Here is a 20,800-nt window from a genome sequence, read left to right on the forward strand (position 1 = left end):
TACGATTCGGCCTTTTTTTAGTTATTACAACTCATCAACTGATAACAACATGACAATCGGATACTTGCAAAGATCAAACTTGAGCTTTCGAATAGATACTTATCCGAAAGAAAGGGTTGCACTAACACTACTAGCAGTTTTGACATTAATGACAACTGACGTTTGTCAACTGCTGTACTATACCGTACATGTATCAGCCAATAGCAATGCATTGCATTGGTTGTGTACAGTCGTGTTCTATATATTGTAATACTTCCCTTTATTAACCAATTACTTCTAAAAATAAGTCAATTTACGGAAAGCAAAGTGAATTCAGCTTCTAAATTGGGAAGGAAAAGACTACAGGTATTGTTCTAAATGTATATTCTTTTGACTATAATGTTTTCATAAATTAAGCTCGATTTAGAAAGAGCTTTTGCTGCAATTTTCTATGTATGTTGTTATCACGTAGGTATACAATAATCAATAATTGCGTGTTCGATTTATGGATTAATTGTCAAGCACATATCCAATAGGATTGTAAAGAACTGGCTAATGATTTAATTTTATTTTATTAAATTTATCAAAGAAAATGTTGTATATTATTATATATTTGTCTCATACATATATAGCGATATATAGATCACCTAAAGTTTACCTACTTCTAGTAAATTGAAAAATATTAATGCCATCAAAAACATCCTGTAAAAAACCTCAAGTCTCGCAGCGTAAAAAGTGGTGAGATCTATGTAATACCAAGTCGATTAATCTGTTTAGTCTATACTGAAAGGACCTTCTGTCTTAAGTTATTACATAAGTTATTATCATGCCAATATTAAAAATATTTCACGTTTAAAACAAATAAATCGACCTGGCCATCGCATGATTTGATTATTAGTATGTACCACACTGCACAGCACGACGGGCCAGCAACCGAATTCCTCACTAGGGTCCTTCCGAATATAATGATTGAGATGAGTATCTTAAAGAAATTAATGCTCCTGAAATTTTAATGGCGAATTTGTGTTTTCATGCGATGACCAAGTCGATTTATTTGTTTTAAATGTGAAATATTTTTAATATTGGCATGATAATAACTTATGTAATAACTTAAGACAGAAGGTCCTTTCAGTATAGACTAAACAGATTAATCGACTTGGTATTACATAGATCTCACCACTTTTTACGCTGCGAGACTTGAGGTTTTTTACAGGATGTTTTTGATGGCATCTCACTTCTTTTTGTAAGTCCAATTTGTATGGAAAGACGGTTATTTTTTTCATAATTCAACATATTTTCCTATTGAAATGTTGTTCAGTTTCATGGGCTAAACACCCTTAAGTTATGCCGCATACAGTAGGTACCTATGTACACCTATTATTTTCTATTATACTACAGTAATAATTAATTCATTAACTGCAAATGTAACCTTGTAATCCTATATAAATGTATAAGATTACAAAGTTATTCTTGCAGTTAATGTATTTAGAAAACTGGACTGAAATTAGAAAATATTGAAATTTTCCCATGATTAAGATACTAAATTCTATTTGTATTCTAAATTTGAAGCTTCTAAGTCTGCTAGAAATGCCTTAGACTTTTGATGATCGGTGAGTCAGTGAGTCAGTGAATCAGTGAGTGACAAAATTCAAAACTTTAACAAGTTGTCATTCTTAAAGTACTGGTTCAAATTGACTGAAATTTTCAATATACCGTGTTCATACAATGACTGATAAGTCGCTAAAAATTCAGGCTTCTTGTTTTATCCACAACGAAATTATAGGGGGTCGAAAATAGCCTGAATTGCTTCGAGAAAAGATAGTACGGCCGTGCCGCTTTTTTTTGCTCGACTTGCGGGGGCACTGCCGTGCCCCCAGATTTATAACTGCTGTCCCGGATATATCTACCTAAATAAAAGAACCCAAATATTTTTATACTTGCAAACATTCTGCATTCAAAATTTAGATTTTGAAAATCTTATTTGGATAGGTTGCATGAATCTTATTTATGCTCCAACCATGACCAAGGTACTGTACAGGAATGATGTAATTCAGATGATGATTATTATAATATGGGCCATTAGGCATTGGGAATCACTATTGCATCCTGCAGTTTTGTGGTCTGTATATATGGCAGCTGGTCAAGTGCCAAAGCACAGAGTACCTATCTGTATTTTAAGCAGTTACCACTATGTGCTTGCTTTTTTTTAAGAAGCGATTGTGTCTTCCTTTGCTGGACTAAGACCTCCCCTCCTTTCTGCCAAATTTTACTTTTACTACTTAACGCCAATAAAAACCGCTTAAAATTAATTTTGGAGTCCCTTGGTTGTGTACAAAAACTCTATTGACATAAATTATTTTACTTTTGGTAATTTGAAATTAACATAAAATTCAACATTTTACCTATAGGTACCTACCTACTTATAATATTTTTTTTCTTACATCTATAGTTATATGTTTCATGTTCGTAATTTAATATTTGGATGACTATTCCTTCACCACAGCATATAATATTTTTAATAGAGATATCATTCAAAAAGTAAAAGTCTGCTTTGAGTTTTAGGTATTTTAATGTTAAAAATAATTACTATGGTAAATTGTATGAAATGTATTCAGGCCAGGTGTAAATGAGCTACGAATATGAACCCGCAACTTTCCACTGACCTAACGACGCGCGACTCTACTTTTAGGAGATAATTATATTAGTAAATATTTACTGCAAAAGCCCAATTTTCGAATCTAAAGATTTAACAACCACTGTTGGCAAAAGTCGAAAATATACGTTCCTTCTGTGATTGTTTTTAATTTCGGACTTTAACATCATCCATCCGATATTTCTTCGGATGTACCACCGAGACCTGTTAAATAATAATCAGTTTCGATATACCTAACCCTGAGTTAATAAGATTATCAGGTGCACATAAATCTAAAGATTCACCGATTAATTTTACGATTCAACGCACTTCGGGCTCTTAAACAATATGCTATATTAGGTACATATAAGGTAGGTATTTATGTTTTTAAGAAAAACTTTGAAATCAGTAAATGGACGCCTGCTGAAAAGAATAGAACTTCATTGAACTTAAAAATATAGGTACCCTAATTCTCCTAATGATACATATTAACAATATGCATCCGGAATTAGGTAGCTCATTTAGTTACACGTGAAGATGAAATTAAATTTAATTAGAGATTCTTGTTTTCGTAATCTAAATACCTACCTACATACTAACTAACCGGCAACGTAATATAATAGAAAAATATTATCAACAACAAATAAATCTATCCACTAGACAAGTCTGACAGTAATCGCTATTATTCATTTGAAAAAACAAGAGAAATAACGTCATGCTATTTACATAATTATGTAAAAGTGTTTGTAAAAGTACAAAGAGATGGCCGTGAATAAACATAGCAATGGATCAAAAACGTAAGTGTACTGAGTTAGTGACTAAATATTTGTATTGTTCGGTGCAATTATACACCCAATTGTCTTGGGTTGTGTGATCAGATGCTTAACAAATCATGCAAACCCCTAATGTTCTTGATTATGTATTGTTACCCTGAAAACCAACTGCCTTATAAGTAACTAAAATTCTATTTATGGATATTATATTTTTTTTAGATTTTCTATGTTTGTTCAATTTGATCAATAATATGCCCAATGCCCATCATTGATAAGCTGGATGAGAGATGGATGGATGAAAGATGGAGACACGCTTTACGATTTGAACATTATTTGCACATGTTCAATGACACAATTGCTTCACGCGTTATGGTCGCAGATCAATGAAAAAGTTTGAAGCATCGGTCCCCTAATGTGTAAAACACATTATTAATAAAGCACGTCATCTCGATTCTCGTCACAGCCGCGGCAGTTAGATAAGGTCACCGGCTCGCTACTAGCTGCTCAATGGCAGTAGTTTGTTCGTTGACCCGCGAACGGTTGCGCGGGCGCACGCCGGACGCGCTACGAATTTATCGGTCGTCCTGATTTTGATATTTCGATTAGTAGGTACACTCCGATAGACATCAATTCTGACAATTCTGTTAAATTGTGACTCTTCTGCTGGCTCCAAATATTTTTTAAACCATTTTTTAGGTAAGTCAGACCCTTAATTGCAACTGGTAACCATATTAACACATAATAATTATAAATCAAATTAGGTTTACAAAATTTACCGATTAATTCAAGTATATAATGAGATCTCTATGCTTCTTAAAGTAAGTGATCTTCGATACTAACGTGGGTAAGATATATTTGTTTATGCAAATCATATTTACTTGCACCGTATGTGTACTGTTTTAATGAGTTCCTCTTACTAAAAATAAGACAGCGAACAATGACGTGTTCTCCGTTATGTTACTCCATTCGTCTATATATTTAATGTTGGCATATCTATGCGTGTAAACCGTAATCTGATTATACAAGACCCAGAATGGTATTTCTTTTTTTCGTTTTATAATGCGATAACCCTAATTAATGCAATAATTAAGTAGGTATCTAGACTACTTAATTTAAGTCGGATAAAATATACTCACGGTGATACCACAATATTGGTCATTATTACCTACTTGTCTCTGTTGAACTTCCCTCAAATCAAAATACTCTCAACTCCTAGTCAGAAACATAATATAAGCAGTGCAACACACAGTCGTGTAGGTAAAAGACATTCTTTTAATGTCACTCCGCTTGACATGCCAATTGAATATGGTTGTCAGAGACTTCGAGAAATGTATTCAGAGCAGTAGAATAATATTCGATAGCGCGGCAAACCATTTGTTATCGTTATTAAACACATGATAATACGGTCAGTCACTAGCCGAGATGTGTATTGTGTACGCTCTCAGAATCACGTCCACCACCGGCTTAGTTCCTGTATTTTATTACAAATACAAAATGTGTGTTAATGAACTAAGATTTAAAACTACAATCTAAAGCCATCTAAAGTTGCGATGTTATCGGTTGATGCTCGAGACAGGATTTAAATTCATTTTAACAAATTTTTACATTAAATTGATGATATCTTCCACGCGACACACGAAACACATAATAAATTAATTCGTAACTCGACGTCTTAACTTATTGCTTTAATATTTTGTTGGACAAAGGTCTAAGTTAAGAGCCAAACTCAAATTAACTTAATATTATCTACTTAGCTAATTAGGACAGAAATAAGTATGGCCAGTTTTAGGTTCGACGTTTAAATTGTCTACTAATTACTTCATATCTAGAAAAATGTAAGTAAAGTTTGTCTTTAATGAATCGACAAAATCAAGCTTCGTGTAAGATACGGTGTTTAGTGAATACATATAAGTAGAGATCTACGTACATACGTATCTCTCTCTTGTCTCTATTATATTGCATTCATGCACATAAATTAAATTACATTTCACGTCGTTCTTTACACAATACTGTCCAATGCCCTTGTAAAGAATTTAGCGCAAAAATACAGATCTTCGTTTTAGGAAATTGAGACTTTTTCCTGTTTATGCACCTCTTTCATGGGCTTAAATAATACCTAATACCGTAAGCAGTCATTGTCCGCTCGTAAAATTCGCACATTTTGTTCAGTGTATTTTTTTCACATGGTCTGTCTGAGGGTTTTGTTACGTACAATTTATGTAGGTACATGTATTAGAAAGGCTCAAACAGAAAGTTAAATTCGTATCAAATTGCGTGTACCATGCAAAGATACTCGTGATCAGCACCGGAAAAGTGATGTTGGTTTTGAACTTTATCTGCCGGTCATTAAAAACTCAAAATGGTATAACCACTCGTAGCTGTGTGCATGCTTATAGTGTCTATTATGTTAGAAATGATTCACTATTTTAAAAATGTTATTATGACTTATTCAGGATTTTTTTTGTAACATTGATTGATTTGTATTGCAAAGAACATGCACCTTAAAAACCGGACGCAATGTCCGTATCTTTATGACTCAAGGACCGTTTTCGGACACGAATGACTAAAAGCTCACAATGACTGAGTGTTTTCGAAAAATAATATAGGTAATCGGTTAAAAACGAACCCACACATTAGTACCAAGTGGACATGCAAAATGAAAAACCTTTTTATTCTTAACCATAATCTGCGATATTGGATGAAGTTAAAAACAATCATACAAATCATAAACCACCCTATAAAGTTTACAAATTCTGACAAAATATGGGCTCTATAAAGAATCTACGAAATTGATTCATTGGTTTCAGCTCTTACTACACCCGTAGAAAATGACCACATTCGTCATTCTCATAATATTATGGTTTATAATGTGCATTATCAAACAAACTACGAAAGTACTTATCATACTTTTGCCATAACAATATCGTAGTCAAGGTAATTGTAGGATTTCTAATGTCAGTTATTTCAAGTAACCTGCAATACAATATTGCACATGGACCATTAGGATGTTCATGACTTTTTAATCTTGGTGTTAACATAAGTAGTTTGCCAAATATTGTCACTAGAACCGTTATTTTAGAGGTCTAACAATGGGTTGAGGTATCGATCATGAACCGGTTATTTCGTCTTCGGCAAATGTCCATCAAATTCGACAAAACCTGACAGCTTTGTGATAATTAGTTTCTTAGCTACCGTTTCTCCATATTTTTCATATTTAGTAAAAATATTTTATAGACTTGAGCGATAAATTAAGTTGCGAATCACACCTCTTGATACGCCCAGTAGAAACGTAAAAATCAATGGTATAATTTATTAAGTCTTTAATTTACAACAGGTTTTCGACGATTCATTGCGAATATTTATTATTAACTAGCTGACCCGCGCAACTTCGCTTGCGTCACATAAGAGAGAATGGGTCAGAATTTTCTTATGTTTTTGTAACACTTTTTACTGTTACCTACTCTGCTCTTATTGGTCGTAGCGTGATGATATAAAATATGCTTTTTTTTCACGAAAAATATTCTCAAAATTATTTATATCTCTTAGTATAACGAAGTCGCGCTAAGGCATATCCGCCATTAAAACAGTTGCCATGGCAACGGAATTTCGTTAATTCAATGTCATTATAATATTGATTTTTCGCGACTTCGTTGAATTTTCTGAATTTTCCCGGGAAATGCGTCATTTTCCCGGGGTAAAAAGTAGCCTATGTCCTTTCTCGGGTATCAAAATATCTCCATACCAAATTTCATGCAAATTGGTTCAGTAGTTTAGACGTGATTGAGTAGCAGACAGACAGACAGACAGACAGACAGACAGACAGAGTTACTTTCGCATTTATAATATTAGTATGGATTTAATTTTAAAGTTATACATCTGCCTGTAATTAATAACGTGTGGTGATTTCTTATCAATTGTCATTTTTATTGAATAGGTATTTATTATTCAGTAGTCTTATTTTTAGTGACCAACACAAGAATTTACGGGATATTATTTGTAACGGGATAAAATAATATTTTTTACGATCGTCGATGATGATCGTCGGTCGAAGAAACCATATCGAAAGATATTTTAAACATGGCATGAGTATTAGCAAATATTTAAAGTACCCAAAATATTCGCATGTTTAACTTTTTAATTACGTGTTGCCAAACTTACTAGGAACTGAGTGAGATGTTTGACGTAATATCAACCGCAAAACACTTGTCTTGCGGAAGATTCGTCTCGACAATTATGTATTTATTTCGAAACAGGCTTGATGTAACACTGGCAGTCTTTATAATTGTTTTTTTTTTACAGATTGGCTAAGACATGAAAATGATTCCTAGTTTAAATATGCTGCACGCAATATGCTTCGCGCTACTATTCAACTTTTGCGTGAGAACACATGCCGAACTATTCACAGCTATAGCAGAAGTGGAATACTTGCTAGAAACACACAAGAGAATAATAGACGATCTAGATTTTTATATTGATAAGGAAGAGAACAGACTGTCCACGTTAAAACGGTAAGGATAAAGGCAAAGGAAAAAGTAAACGTCGCTTGTTATACATTTTGCTGATGAAATCTTTTATTTTTCCAGGCATTTGGAATTCTACAAGAAAGAACATGAGAAAGCGATGGAAGATATTCCTAACTATTTGGGGAACCCAATCAACGCTTTTACCCTTATAAAAAGACTGACGACTGATCTTGATAGTATAGAAGATAGTATTAAGATAGGAACAGGTAATTTATATAACAATATCTATCTTGAACAATAACTGGTTGATATTAACAGTTAGAGGCGTGAGTAGCGACTAATAATGTCATGTATAGTGATTGTTTAATTGAAAGAGTATGAGATTTGTATCCGTATACTAAGTGATTATGAGTCTCCAAGAAAAGCATAATGTGCATAATTGTTATAATCAGTGTCACATGGCCACAATAAAAACATAATGGAGTATTAACGTCGGGGAATTGTTTTATAATAAAACAATAGAGTTCTCGCGAACGCGAGAATCGACTGACGTATTTGCCATGGTTAAAGATTCATAATTCACCTTCCGAAGAATGACGTGACAATAGCACAATGTTAGACTTTGCTTAAGAGAAAAAATATTTACGCTAATGATCTATGGATACATTTCTTTTTACACGTTTAATTGTTTATTGGTTTATGTGTTAAAGTTGTTTACAGACATTAATTTCTATATCGATCGTAGGTGTGTATTGTTAAGTTGATTTATTTCTTGATATAACGTAGCTTCCATTCCGATGCTGTTATCTTGGGTGCATATTTGCAAACAACGTGAACTGATTTGAAAACTGTAAGCGTAGGCTTTGAATAAGTAAACATTCCTCGTAGCTTGCGAGGTAAGTTAGTATACCACCCAAACGTCGACACATTTTAAGTAAAGCGCACGGATATGGAATTTTAACTGATGTTTTAACTTGTACCTGGTTCAATTCAAGTGTACGCATTTTTTTATTTGTGTCAATGTGTTGTTTAAGATTTTTATCACGTTTAGCACACAAGTGAAATGAAATAGGTTAAAAGTTTAACGACACTTAAGACATTTGTTATTTAACTACTTTAGACACGATGATCACTATAGTAACTTAAAGTTAAGCTTAATTCTGGTGTGAGATGATGTCACAATTTTTTGCCAATTCACCTATGACTTCTGAAGCTTAAACATTGAAATGTACCTCTGTACCTGATCATGAAGGTTTTTATATTTTTTTCCCATTGTACGAATAATGACGGCACAAATAATAGCATCATAGCGTATCTTCATATCCGCAATACTATCTATACAAATGATTGTGTACCGTCCTTATGCTTAAAGAAAAACACGACTTAAACTGGTGGTCTCTTGCTAAGTCCATACCAACTTCACTCATGTATATTGTATAATCACGCACCCGGATTTCTATTCGTCAGGTCTTCAGTACGATTTCCTTGTATTTTGTGTGTTTATGTTAATGTACGGCGTGTTTTCAGAATACATCAAGAATGTAACAATGAATCACGAAGATGTAAAGTATCCAGCGTTGGAGGATCTTACAGGCGCTGCGCAAGCGCTCACTAGACTGCAAGAAACATATCATTTAGATGTCAAGGACCTTGCTGAGGGAAAGCTGAATGGTGTGCTATATAGGTAATTTTTACTCAACTATATAGTCTCCTCTCTCCCTCCAAGCCGATATCCGAGAACGGCGGCCAATTTCATTTGTCATCCAACGGGCAGGACTTTGTTTATAGTGTCCAAGTGAGTGCACAATACACAGATATACTCTCTATTCCATTACCCTCATAGTCCGTTTGGCGATGACTCGACCAGGGTCAGGCCAGACGTCAGGCACACGACCAAAGGCTGATTGAAGTTTGACCTCACCTCCTTACTCCGGGCTTTTTAAATCTTTTCGCCTGACACGGGATTTGAACCTGAGATGGGCACGGTCTTTATTATTATATTACTGATCACGCCATAGAGCCAGTTAACTTGTTATCGTTTTCAACTATTCATACATTAGTGTGTGAAACTGTGAATTGATACCGTTAATAAAATTACATTATGATTTTCGCACGGCATGCTGTCAGATTCGTTTTTTGTATGAGAATTATAGTTGGCGTGTTAAATGCAGTAATAGTTATTTACAAGGCCGTGGTGAGTTTTTTTTTATAATATAACTCATAAACAATATAATACCGGTAACGTTTGTTTGCACTTCGTGTTGGTTTGTTTTCGTAGATTATGTTTAACGTTCAATGACCGAAAGCTAACTAAATAAAAATTGGAGCAGGAGTTGTTTTATGTACTTTTTTGTGATATAATTTGCAAAATAGTTTAGGTAAATATTTAACCCGTCACTGTTCCTTGCTGGGCAAGGGTCTCCTCCTAAACTAGGGAGGGTTTAGGCCTTGAGTCCACACTGACAAGTGCGAGTTGGGGATTTACTTTAGGTAGGTATGGGAAATAATAAAAATAATAACACTGCTTGTATAACCAGGGTTGACTACACTTTATCTTAACAAAAAATCGTGTCATTTAGTAATTACAATATTTTATTACTTTTATCTTAATGTGCACTAAATTCTGTAAAAACAAAATGTTATGGATACGCAATAAAACCGACAGTCAATATAAAGTTATTTAGACACTTATTGCTAAATAGTAAGTGAATTAAGAAGTTTCATAACTAATAATGGCTATTTACTTGTTACCAGTCGATAATTGATAACATTATTTGCGCAAATAAGTGTTTCTAGGCTGGGCGGTGTAACTCATTATGCAAATAATAAGGTTTTTGTGAGGAAAACACGTGTATAAGTATAGTATTAAACAGGAAATTATATTGGGATTGGGAATTAACAATTGTTTCGATATGTACTAACTGGTCCGGTAAAGATAAAATAAGCTTTTGTTAATCAGGAACATATTTTTTCCTCGTTACGATAAAACCATGTGCTTTAAGCGGTAGAAAAGATTTGCTGCTGTGTTGCAGACATTGTTAAGTTTAAGCACACTCCATTAGTTTGGCTTTTCACCTACTTTGTTGTCTAATACGGGATTAGCGCGAACATGCTTTATACCTTTGATTTCTTGACGTTTCGGCAGCTATTCAGCCTATAACTACTGCAGTGTAATACTTCATAGATGCCTTACTGCACTAAGTACACCTTGATGTCGTATCTCAATCCGATCCGTCTATTGTCGAGGCTTAATGACCTTCTCTGTAAACATGGTGAAAAATAATGTCAATGCCCCCATTGGTTAATGACTCTCTATTAAATACCATGTGGATTCGCCCAAACTTGGTCTGAAAATTATTGGCGTAATTGCTTTTATTATATATTGCATCATTTTCTGTCTAATTGACTTGAAAAACATTTGTACACTGACTGATCCAGGATTTTTGTATCTAGTATGAACAATTAAAATCAAAAGTTATTCATTCTGGTCATATGCTGAAACTTATGATATTGATGCCTACGTTATCCTAGACCCATTAACTCATCATACGCCCTTGAAGGAGCTTTCCTAGTACAACAACTTTTTTTATTAAATCTATGCTAATGTTATAAATCCGAATGTTTGAATATTTGTTACTCAATAACGCTAAAGCTACTGAACGGATTTTGATGAAATTTTGTACACAGATAGTTTATAACTATACTATAGCTTACGAAAAGATTACTCGAGCTCGAAGCTCACTCGTCATCGATCATCGGCGAATGCAGAAACTATTAGACAAATGGCTGTAATTATCTGTGCATTTTTTCAGTACGCCGATGACAGCAGGTGATTGCTACGAGTTAGGCCGAGTGTTGTACAAAGAGTCGGATTATGTCAACGCACGCGCCTGGATGGTCGAAGCTCTACGCAAATATAAAGAAGAAAATGTCCAATATTCATTCAGTGAAGCCGATATACTTGAGTATATTAGCTTTTCATATTATTTGCTAGGTAAGTCACTTCTTAAATTAAAAAAGTATTTTAATTAGGCTACATGCCTATTTAGTCAGTGCCATATTCCGTCTTATTATGCCACCTTGATCTTAACTCTACGATTACAGTAGTTATTGCTGGTTGGTTTGAATTCAAAGAGATGGTTAGGTACAGAAAAGATTGGTTATATTACTAATTAATTCTTCAAACTGACTAAACTGATGTATTCTTATTTGACTATATCTATAACATATTTACAGGAGACACGAGGAATGCCCTAGAATGGACTAACAAGTTGTTGGAAGTGGAGCCGAAACATACCCGCGCTAAGGGCAACGTACCGCACTATCAAAAGAGTATCGCTGAAGAAGAAGCCAGACTTAGAAAGGCAAGGAGAGGCGTAAGTTCTATTATAATTACTAACATTCACTCTCACTACTAATATGACATGCATGACATTAAAAAAAAATCATTCATTAGTACCTAAATACGAGGTTAATAGCTTAAAAAAAAGCGCCGAAGCTCATTATAACTTGACAAGGAAGTAGCAGTACAAAGGGGAACTGTAGATTCATAGCAAAAATACCAAAAGAACACGTTTTGGAGAGACGCTGAAATTTTCCGGTAACTAGCCGGTTGTCAGCAATCGATAGTGGTAGAGAATCGCGCTCCTTCTTAAAAATTATCGGTTAATAATTAGGTTGAGGATAAGACTTGAAGCTATGTTCATTATGGTAGATTTGTTGCCTGCCTGTAGAGACTTCATGACTTGTGAACAACTAGTTGCATCATATGTAAAAAATGGCCATATAAAATTGATATTTTTGTAAAAGCTGATGGCTCTCAAGGTAATGGCTAAAGAACCTGTTTGGTTCTAAACCACATTTATATCTAAAATTCGCAAATTAATGTATTTATTTCGTTCATATTTTTCCTCTAAATCGAACGATTTGACCTGTGAGAAGTTGACACGGAATGTTAAAAGTTACCAAGAATCTAGTCATTCCGGAACTGTATTTTTTCTTATATCTTTTGAAACTGATTTGATCTTGTTAAATATAACGAATTTTCTAGTTAACGCTGTTTGAAACAAACCTATAAAGTTAAAATGCTATCTTAGCTTTAATAAATACGACGACGTTTATGTCTGTTTAGGTTTTTACAAAGTCTATTCTAAAGAATATACCTAAGGGCTGTTCTTTTTTACAATTGTTTGTGCATAATTGGGTGTTATACATAGCAAAAGAGAGCCAATGTATTTTGAATGGCAGTCATAATCGCAACAGCATTAGAACAGTATAAAGAAAATAACAAAAACAAATTATTTGCTACAAGTCAATAACCTGTCCGAGTGTGAATATAAAATGAGCCTTGAGCTCGCGAGGGAATATATTAAGCTATTCTGCCTAATGACATTAATATTATTATAATAACCGGCTGTTTACATAATTGCGAATAACTGTTTTACCGTATAAAATGTGTATTAGTCATGATTAATGATCATTTTTAATTAGTCGTATTCAATAATTTCTGTAATTCATTATCCATAGGTCATTCCTCTATTACTAGAATATGTAACAAAATGCGTTTAATCCAAGAACGAACAAAATCAGTAGATTAAAAACAATTGAAACTAAGAAGATATAAAAATTGTCTTTAAATCTCAGCTTAAACACGGATCATCCAAATCGAGCTGTTTATAAAAAAAATCTCTATCTACATAACAAATACTTAACATACTATATACTATAATAAGTACCAAAAAATATTTGAATAACAAATTGGAATATGTTTTTATGTTTTATGTTTTTGTTAACGTAGTCTTTTCCAAATACAATATTGAATTTACATTTAGTAGAGTATACCATATTCAACATACATATAATATATCCTACTTATATTATACATTTGAAATTCTGTGGGCTTTATGTATATTTGATTTGCTCATTTACGCAAAACTACTGAACGGTTGTTCAGGTAGGTACACATACTATACAAATTTAGTTCATAACCTGGACTATCGGTCATAACATGGGCTATTTTTACACCGGAGATATCTTTTCATGCGATCTTAATCGCGAGCAAGAGCAATAAGATATGTTTTAATTTCTTATGACCGCAGGAAACGGGAGCCGAGAAACAAGAAGAGACCAAAGAATTGACGGGATATGCTAAGGAGAGGAAAACTTATGAGGCGCTGTGCCGCGGCGATATGGATGTGCCGGTAGAAATCTCTAGCAGGTACTTACATCACTATCTCATACGTCTTAGTATTTGTAAGAAGATATTTATTCCTCTGGTGCACCCGAATGCCTTGTTTTTTGGTTCCCAAAAATGTTTTAAATTGTCTTGATTGCGTATCTTTTGAGACAGTTAAATTCAGATGCCTATTTGGAACTTTTGGGGGCTTTCTTAACAAATTCCCAATATCGTATAACTCGCCTGAATCGCCCACAGAGCAGTTTCTTAACGATTTTTAAGTTTGGTTAACTGGAGATCAGCTTCAATATCACGAGCATCTACACTCATATTGTGAAATATTTTACATCATAATACATAAGCCACTTGGAAAGTGAAAATTCTAATGAATAACAAAACCAAGCAGCGCTGATGTGGAGGACGGTATTTGAACGCTTAATGAGGCAGTTTATATTAATTATAATTGAACAACATGCCTACGTGATATCAACGTAGCTATACTCTGACAACTTAGTAGAGAGCCTTGGCACGCACGATTTATCTACATATCTATACTTATACTTATTACTTATTTACTTATAATATAATAAAGCTGAAGAGTTTGTTTGTTTGTTTGATTGTTTGTTTGTTTGTTTGAACGCGCTAATCTCAGGAACTACTGGTCTGATTTGAAAAATTTTTTCAGTGTTAGATAGCCCATTTATCGAGGAAGGCTATAGGCTATATAACATCACGCTACGGTCATTAGGAGCGGAGTAGCAACGAAAAATGTTACAAAAACGGGGAAAATTTTGACCCATTCTCTTAGGTGACGCAAGCGAAGTTGCGCGGGTCAGCTAGTACTTTATAATTCTGTGTAGTTCAAAATAAAGTAGGTGGATCTGACAGGTCACCGTCAGCTGCAAAAACCTGCAGGTCATTTATCCTTTAAATTCCAAATTTCGTATATTTACCATATCCAGTCGCAAACTTTTCATGCATACTCTTTAATAAGTTGCCGAACTATAAGTCCGAGTCAAAACCCAATAGACCATTAGTAAGGAAACCACATAATTAGAATAATATGTAGATTTTGAGACAAAATACGACAGTTTGTGTTTATGCGTGTAGGTCTCCCGAACAAAATATTTGTGTGAATAGCACGAGTATGTGAGTATGTTCTATCTGCTTGAATACTTATTTTATACTTAGGTACAGGCGATCCGTTATGGCATTGCGCGGGGTGGTTATTGCAAATTAGAATGAACATTCCTGATAATTATGTCCATGTGTATCTTTAAAAATGTACTCATTTAAAGATCCTAATTAAATAAATAAACGGTGACAGTTTTGAACTTTCGTTAAGAAATATTCAAATAGTAGTTTCCGGAGATTACGCTCTACGTACAAAAAAGCTATATTTTCGTCATATTTTTATAGTAGATTCTATATGATGTACCCACTCGTACGTATTTTGACTATACAATTACTTAATATGTTCACCAGTCGACTTAAAATATAATCATAGTGCCTACATATAAACGTTGCCTTCTTCGAATGTCACATGTGTGAATTGTTTAAAACTAATCTAATTGGTTTCAAATGTTTTCTTATGAGTTAACTAGTTCTCCCACGCAAGCAGTAGGTATAGTGGTATGATTCGATGATAAAACTAGTTTGTAGTATGTCGGAAATGTCACACGATCCAGTGGTGTCAAGAACTTACTCTATATCGATATTTTATTCAAATAAGGTTTTTTTATTTTTCTGTTTATACCAATAAGTCCAACAACAGATTACGATTTGAGATCGAGTCCTTAAAAATCTCGGAAATAAATATGTAGTATAGTAATAACAATGAAATTTTCTTCAATTACATAGGAAGTAGAAGGTATTATATTGTAAGTACGAAGTGCGAATATATTATTTATATGATACGCTATTACATAGCGACTTTTACGAATTAAAATGTACTGACTGAAGCGGCAACGCAACTTAAACGAATTAAAACGATCTGACTAGAAGCCAATTCCAACACAGTTGGAAGAAATACTAAACTGAAATAATCATTTCCGTTCTAAGTATTTCTGACTTAAACCGTAAACATAAGTTTTAACATTAAATTGTTATTTATATAGACACGCACGATATACCTATTCTTTTTTATATAACCGAATCAAATTATGTTTCTTGAAAACGTATAACGGATATCGATTTATTTTTCACGCTAAATTGTGCAAACCTACAGCTATATATAGATTCGTTAAACTTGTTCTGTTGTAAAATACCATCTGAGATACTATATAAAAAAGCAGAACCGATATATTTCTGTGTTGTATATTTTAGTAATAAGTGTTTTGCGTTAGTCTGTTCAACAACTTGGTGTGCATGTAAAAATCAGAATTTAGAACATCAGTGACTCGCGGGCTTATGCAGCCGACAGTGGTCTGACGAATATAATTAGAAATGCACAGAATTACTATCAGCTGCTACTGTGTCCAGTCGGACTTCAGTAAAGACTACCATGACGACGACAGAATTATTTATTATAATTTATTTATTTCTATTATATATTTAAATAAATCGTATATGCCAAAGATCTCTACTAAGTTGTCGGAGTATAAATGTCTGTTTTTAATGTGAATGCTGCTATACGTATTTGTTTATTTTCATTTTAGGTTGACTTGCCGCTACATGACTGAAAACCATCCATTTTTGAAGATAGCCCCCATCAAGATGGAGATGATGTACCTGAAGCCCGACATAGTTTTGTTCCACGATGTGTTGAGTGACAACGAAATTGAGACTATTAAACAAATGGCTAGACCTAGAGTAAGTAAAACTTACAAGTACACACTTTCTTCTTACGTAAAAAAATGCATTTTAATTAAGTCTGGGCGGTATATCTGAAGAGCACGAGGTCTTAGGTTCGACTCCGGGGAAACGACGCGAATTGATGTTTTTTAATATTAGTTTATTCATAGTGCTTGACATAAATATCTGGTAATCAGCTCGTTTACACGTTTCCAACAATATTAATGTCGAAGCGTGGGTCTATTTCATACACTCTACAGTCTACACCTTTTGGTATAACAAGCATAATATTATTATATATGAATGTAAATAAGATCTTGTTTAAAAAATCATTATAGACTTAACCCATTAATGTCCCACTGCTGGGCAAGGGTCTCATCCTGTAATAAGGGAGGGGGTTAGGCCTTGAATCCACCACGCTGGCCAACTGCGGGTTGCATGCCCTCAATAAACGTATTAAACAAATTTTAGGCATAAAAAAAAATAAAAAGTAATTCCTAAAACTAAAGACATATGTTATAGTTCAAACGCGCTGTAGTGCACGACCCGCGAACGGGCGAGTTGGTGCCCGCACACTATCGCATCAGCAAGTCAGCGTGGCTGAAAGACGGGGAGCATGAGATCGTGGCCCGCGTGTCTCGCCGCGTCACGCACATGACCGGCCTCGACATGGCCTCCGCCGAGGAACTGCAGGTCGTCAACTACGGCATCGGAGGACATTATGAACCGCACTATGATTTTGCCAGGGTAAGTGAAAATATACGAATTATTTAGTCATACATATGTGCGTTTGTAGTAAGCACTCATTTCGCGTAGGAGCAGTTGTTTGCAAGCATGTTTCTTTTGATGCACGCTTCATCCCTTTTTCATCATCACATAATCATATCAGAATTCAGATCATACAATTATCTGTAATTCTTAAGGTTTTTCTTTGTCGTATGGTAAAAGACAGTTTTACAACCAAAACATAAAATAATATTTTTAATTTAATTCTTGAGAATGAGTTTCTTTCAAAAAATTATGTGCCAATCTATGAAAGCTAAATGATATCTCATTGAATTAATAAGATATGACATGTATAAAGTTTAGTTTATGACTTGCCTCAATAAATAGGTCACGATGTGTCATTATCGTGCAAAAATGTAGCTACCTACTGCGATAAGAAATGTTATCGAACTCTGTTTATTGTTTAACTTATTAAAATCGTTCCTAATGAATGTAGTTTTTATTACTTTTTAGTAATGAGACGTTTTGTTCTCTATTACTATTCGCCGATATACATACATCTCTTTTGTTTTAGAAAAGGGAGAGTGCTTTCACAAAGGACGGCGGTAACAGAATTGCGACCGTGTTGTTTTACGTAAGTATACTCTTAAATTTTAGAGCCAGTATAGGTGAGTAGTATAGTATGTTAGTAGTATACCTGGCTGTATTAGTATGTACGAAAATTACTGCAAAAATGTTATCTGTTAAGCTATCTGATAGTTATTAAAAAGTTGTGAAAACGGGCCTAAATAACGAACTAAAATAATTGTGGCATTCCTGTTAGTTTTAAAAGTTTCGTAAATAGTTCAAAACGGGAAATATACAGAATGCTTTAACTAGCATTATGAGATCCATATAATACTCGAATACACTTATAATAAGGGTCCACTGCATTTAGCCTTTGCAAAGCCTATACGAGATAATGTTCATTATCTATTCAAGTACCATCCGTGGCTTAATGATTTATCGTCCAGTGTGTGGATGTTACCACATCGTTTTATAAATAGAAAGATTTTTTATAATTACATATACTTTTCCTCTCTAGATGTCGGACGTAGCTCAAGGCGGTGCTACAGTGTTCACGGAGCTAGGTCTGAGCGTGTTCCCAGTGAAGGGCGCGGCCGCGTTCTGGCTCAACTTGCACGCCTCGGGGGAAGGCGACCTCGCCACCAGGCACGCTGCCTGCCCCGTACTGCAGGGATCGAAGTGGGGTATGTAGATCTTTCTTGTACCACAACATCTATATAAATAAAAATCAAAGCTTAACTTTCGAACAACTAATTAAATTCTTTTTAAAATGTTTGTATCGGTCGGAGTAAAGTTTTTATGGGTACAAAATCATCCCATATAAATGAAATCATGGACAAAATTATGCTATACCCGGACGAAGTTGAGCGTCTCTGTAGATAGTAATAATGTCCTTCTAACCGGTAGACTCTCTATTCCATCACTCTTATAGCCCCATGAGACGCATAAACCATAGTGGGGGTCAGGCATAAGACCTTTTGATTGCAGCGGTAATACATGCCTTAAGAGCGGAGAGACGCCACCTTAATAGATCTTTTTCAACACTGAAATGTACTAAACGTAGAAAATTTACGAAATTAATCAATTTCTCTTTAATCCATGACATGCTATCTAGGGACTGTTTGAAGTCTACAACAAAATTGTTTACTTTCAGCTACAGCTTTTTTTAGCTATTGAATTATTTTGAACTAAATCTATATTGACATAATATTATTACAGTGTGCAACAAATGGCTTCACGAAGGTGGTCAGGAGCTTTTGAAACCTTGCAATCTGGAGTACCAGGAGGAGGGAATCATTCGTAAGATTCCTCGGCCTGTGCCCAAGACATCCAGATAGAAGTACCGCTCTATTCTGTTCAACAAATTGAACCACGTACTGACTTAGTGCAAATTTAGTGATCTGATTAGTTAACGTTCAAATGTTATTGTCATAGCTTTGACAGAGCTTATGTGTATCAATTATATTATAGTATTCATATCCTACATGTATCGTTATCGTACAGTTTTCGCATAATACTAATTGTTGTACTGCGTAATCAATATTTGTTTTAGTAATTTTATTTTTGTAAAATTATAATGCTGAAAGTTACAATGTTAATATAGAACAAAAAATCTTGCCTATGTAGAACTCCGTTTAAGGTTAGATAGAAAAATAATTTTAAGCATACTTCAAAGAAACTAATGTTAACAATAGAGGCTTCTGTGTTGCCGTTAATATTAACAGTAGTGTAATAATTTATTACCAGTGTAGAAAAAATATTATAACATAGTTGAATTTAATGTATTAGTATGTAATGAGATGGAAACACTAACTGAAGGAAAGGTCAACGCCCAAAAAACCCTGGCCGACGTAAACGAAATGTAAACATGAGTAGATTTATATTGCAAAAATGGGATGTATTCTACAAGTCTCACTAAGGTGTCTCGTGATAGGATAAATGACAATACTTTTTCTCAGTTCTCACTCCTGTGATGCTTTTCTGGCACCAAAGCAGTGTCAGTTGTCCTGCCATTTGACAACTGGGACAAAAAAAGTGTCTATTGCTCTATTACGGGACGTCTCAAACAGACTACTGGTATAGTTCCCAAAAGAAAGTTAAAACTCATTGGTGCCTATTTGAGGCACATCTATTTAGTTCGCACCGGGCTGTTACCTTTTTATACATTTTGCATTTATCTAATAATTTAATTATCCTAATGCATTACAATAAGATGCATTAACTTTTAATTATATCAAAAATCTATTAATATATTATAGTTTTACATCATGATAAACTTTGTGATAATTTGTCCAGTGTCAAGTAAGATAGTGTTTTTTATATTGTAAGAATTTTATAAAGGAATATTATCGTAAGTTCTATTAGAACTTGCAATCTGTACAATGTAGGCCATACTTTCTTCAAAATATATCTAAGTTCAACTCCTAATAACCAGTTTTTAAGTAACCCTATTGTACTCCCACAGCCGTGAGAAGATCGACTATATTACTATGTGATATTCGTTCATTCGTTCGTCGTATAGTTATTGGTTAGTGGTAATAATTTTCATACCTAAGTAGGTACCTATAGTAGTTTATCTTGGTGTTAAAATTATAAGTAGGTACGAGTAACTGGTAAGTATAAAAATTATGTCCAGATTATATGTCATCAATTACTACTTCATCAAAATGCTTCATAAAATCTGAGTAGTCGT

The 20,800-nt window shown here is 34.1% G+C and overlaps 1 protein-coding gene across 3 annotated transcripts; it reads left to right on the top strand.

The window, feature by feature from the left end:
- The first annotated feature begins 186 nt into the window (after nucleotides 1-186).
- On the top strand, nucleotides 187-20,538 carry LOC142975458 (prolyl 4-hydroxylase subunit alpha-1-like). Of its 3 annotated transcripts, none has more exons than XM_076118305.1 (12): nucleotides 187-345; nucleotides 7,684-7,892; nucleotides 7,968-8,113; nucleotides 9,375-9,531; nucleotides 11,660-11,841; nucleotides 12,084-12,223; nucleotides 13,946-14,064; nucleotides 16,680-16,833; nucleotides 17,338-17,562; nucleotides 18,116-18,175; nucleotides 18,626-18,791; nucleotides 19,327-20,538. In XM_076118305.1, exons 2-12 carry the CDS (start codon nucleotides 7,696-7,698, stop codon nucleotides 19,443-19,445), a joined length of 1,665 nt encoding a protein of 554 aa, XP_075974420.1. In that variant the 5' UTR covers nucleotides 187-345; nucleotides 7,684-7,695; the 3' UTR covers nucleotides 19,446-20,538. The 3 variants fall into 3 exon arrangements, with proteins under 3 accessions (XP_075974420.1, XP_075974422.1, XP_075974421.1); XM_076118307.1 differs by having other exon boundaries at nucleotides 12,084-12,211; XM_076118306.1 differs by lacking the exon at nucleotides 187-345 and adding an exon at nucleotides 3,900-4,080.
- The last annotated feature ends 262 nt before the right edge of the window (nucleotides 20,539-20,800 follow it).

This window comes from Anticarsia gemmatalis, chromosome 9 (genome assembly GCF_050436995.1).
Source record: "Anticarsia gemmatalis isolate Benzon Research Colony breed Stoneville strain chromosome 9, ilAntGemm2 primary, whole genome shotgun sequence".
Lineage (NCBI taxonomy): Eukaryota > Metazoa > Arthropoda > Insecta > Lepidoptera > Erebidae > Anticarsia > Anticarsia gemmatalis.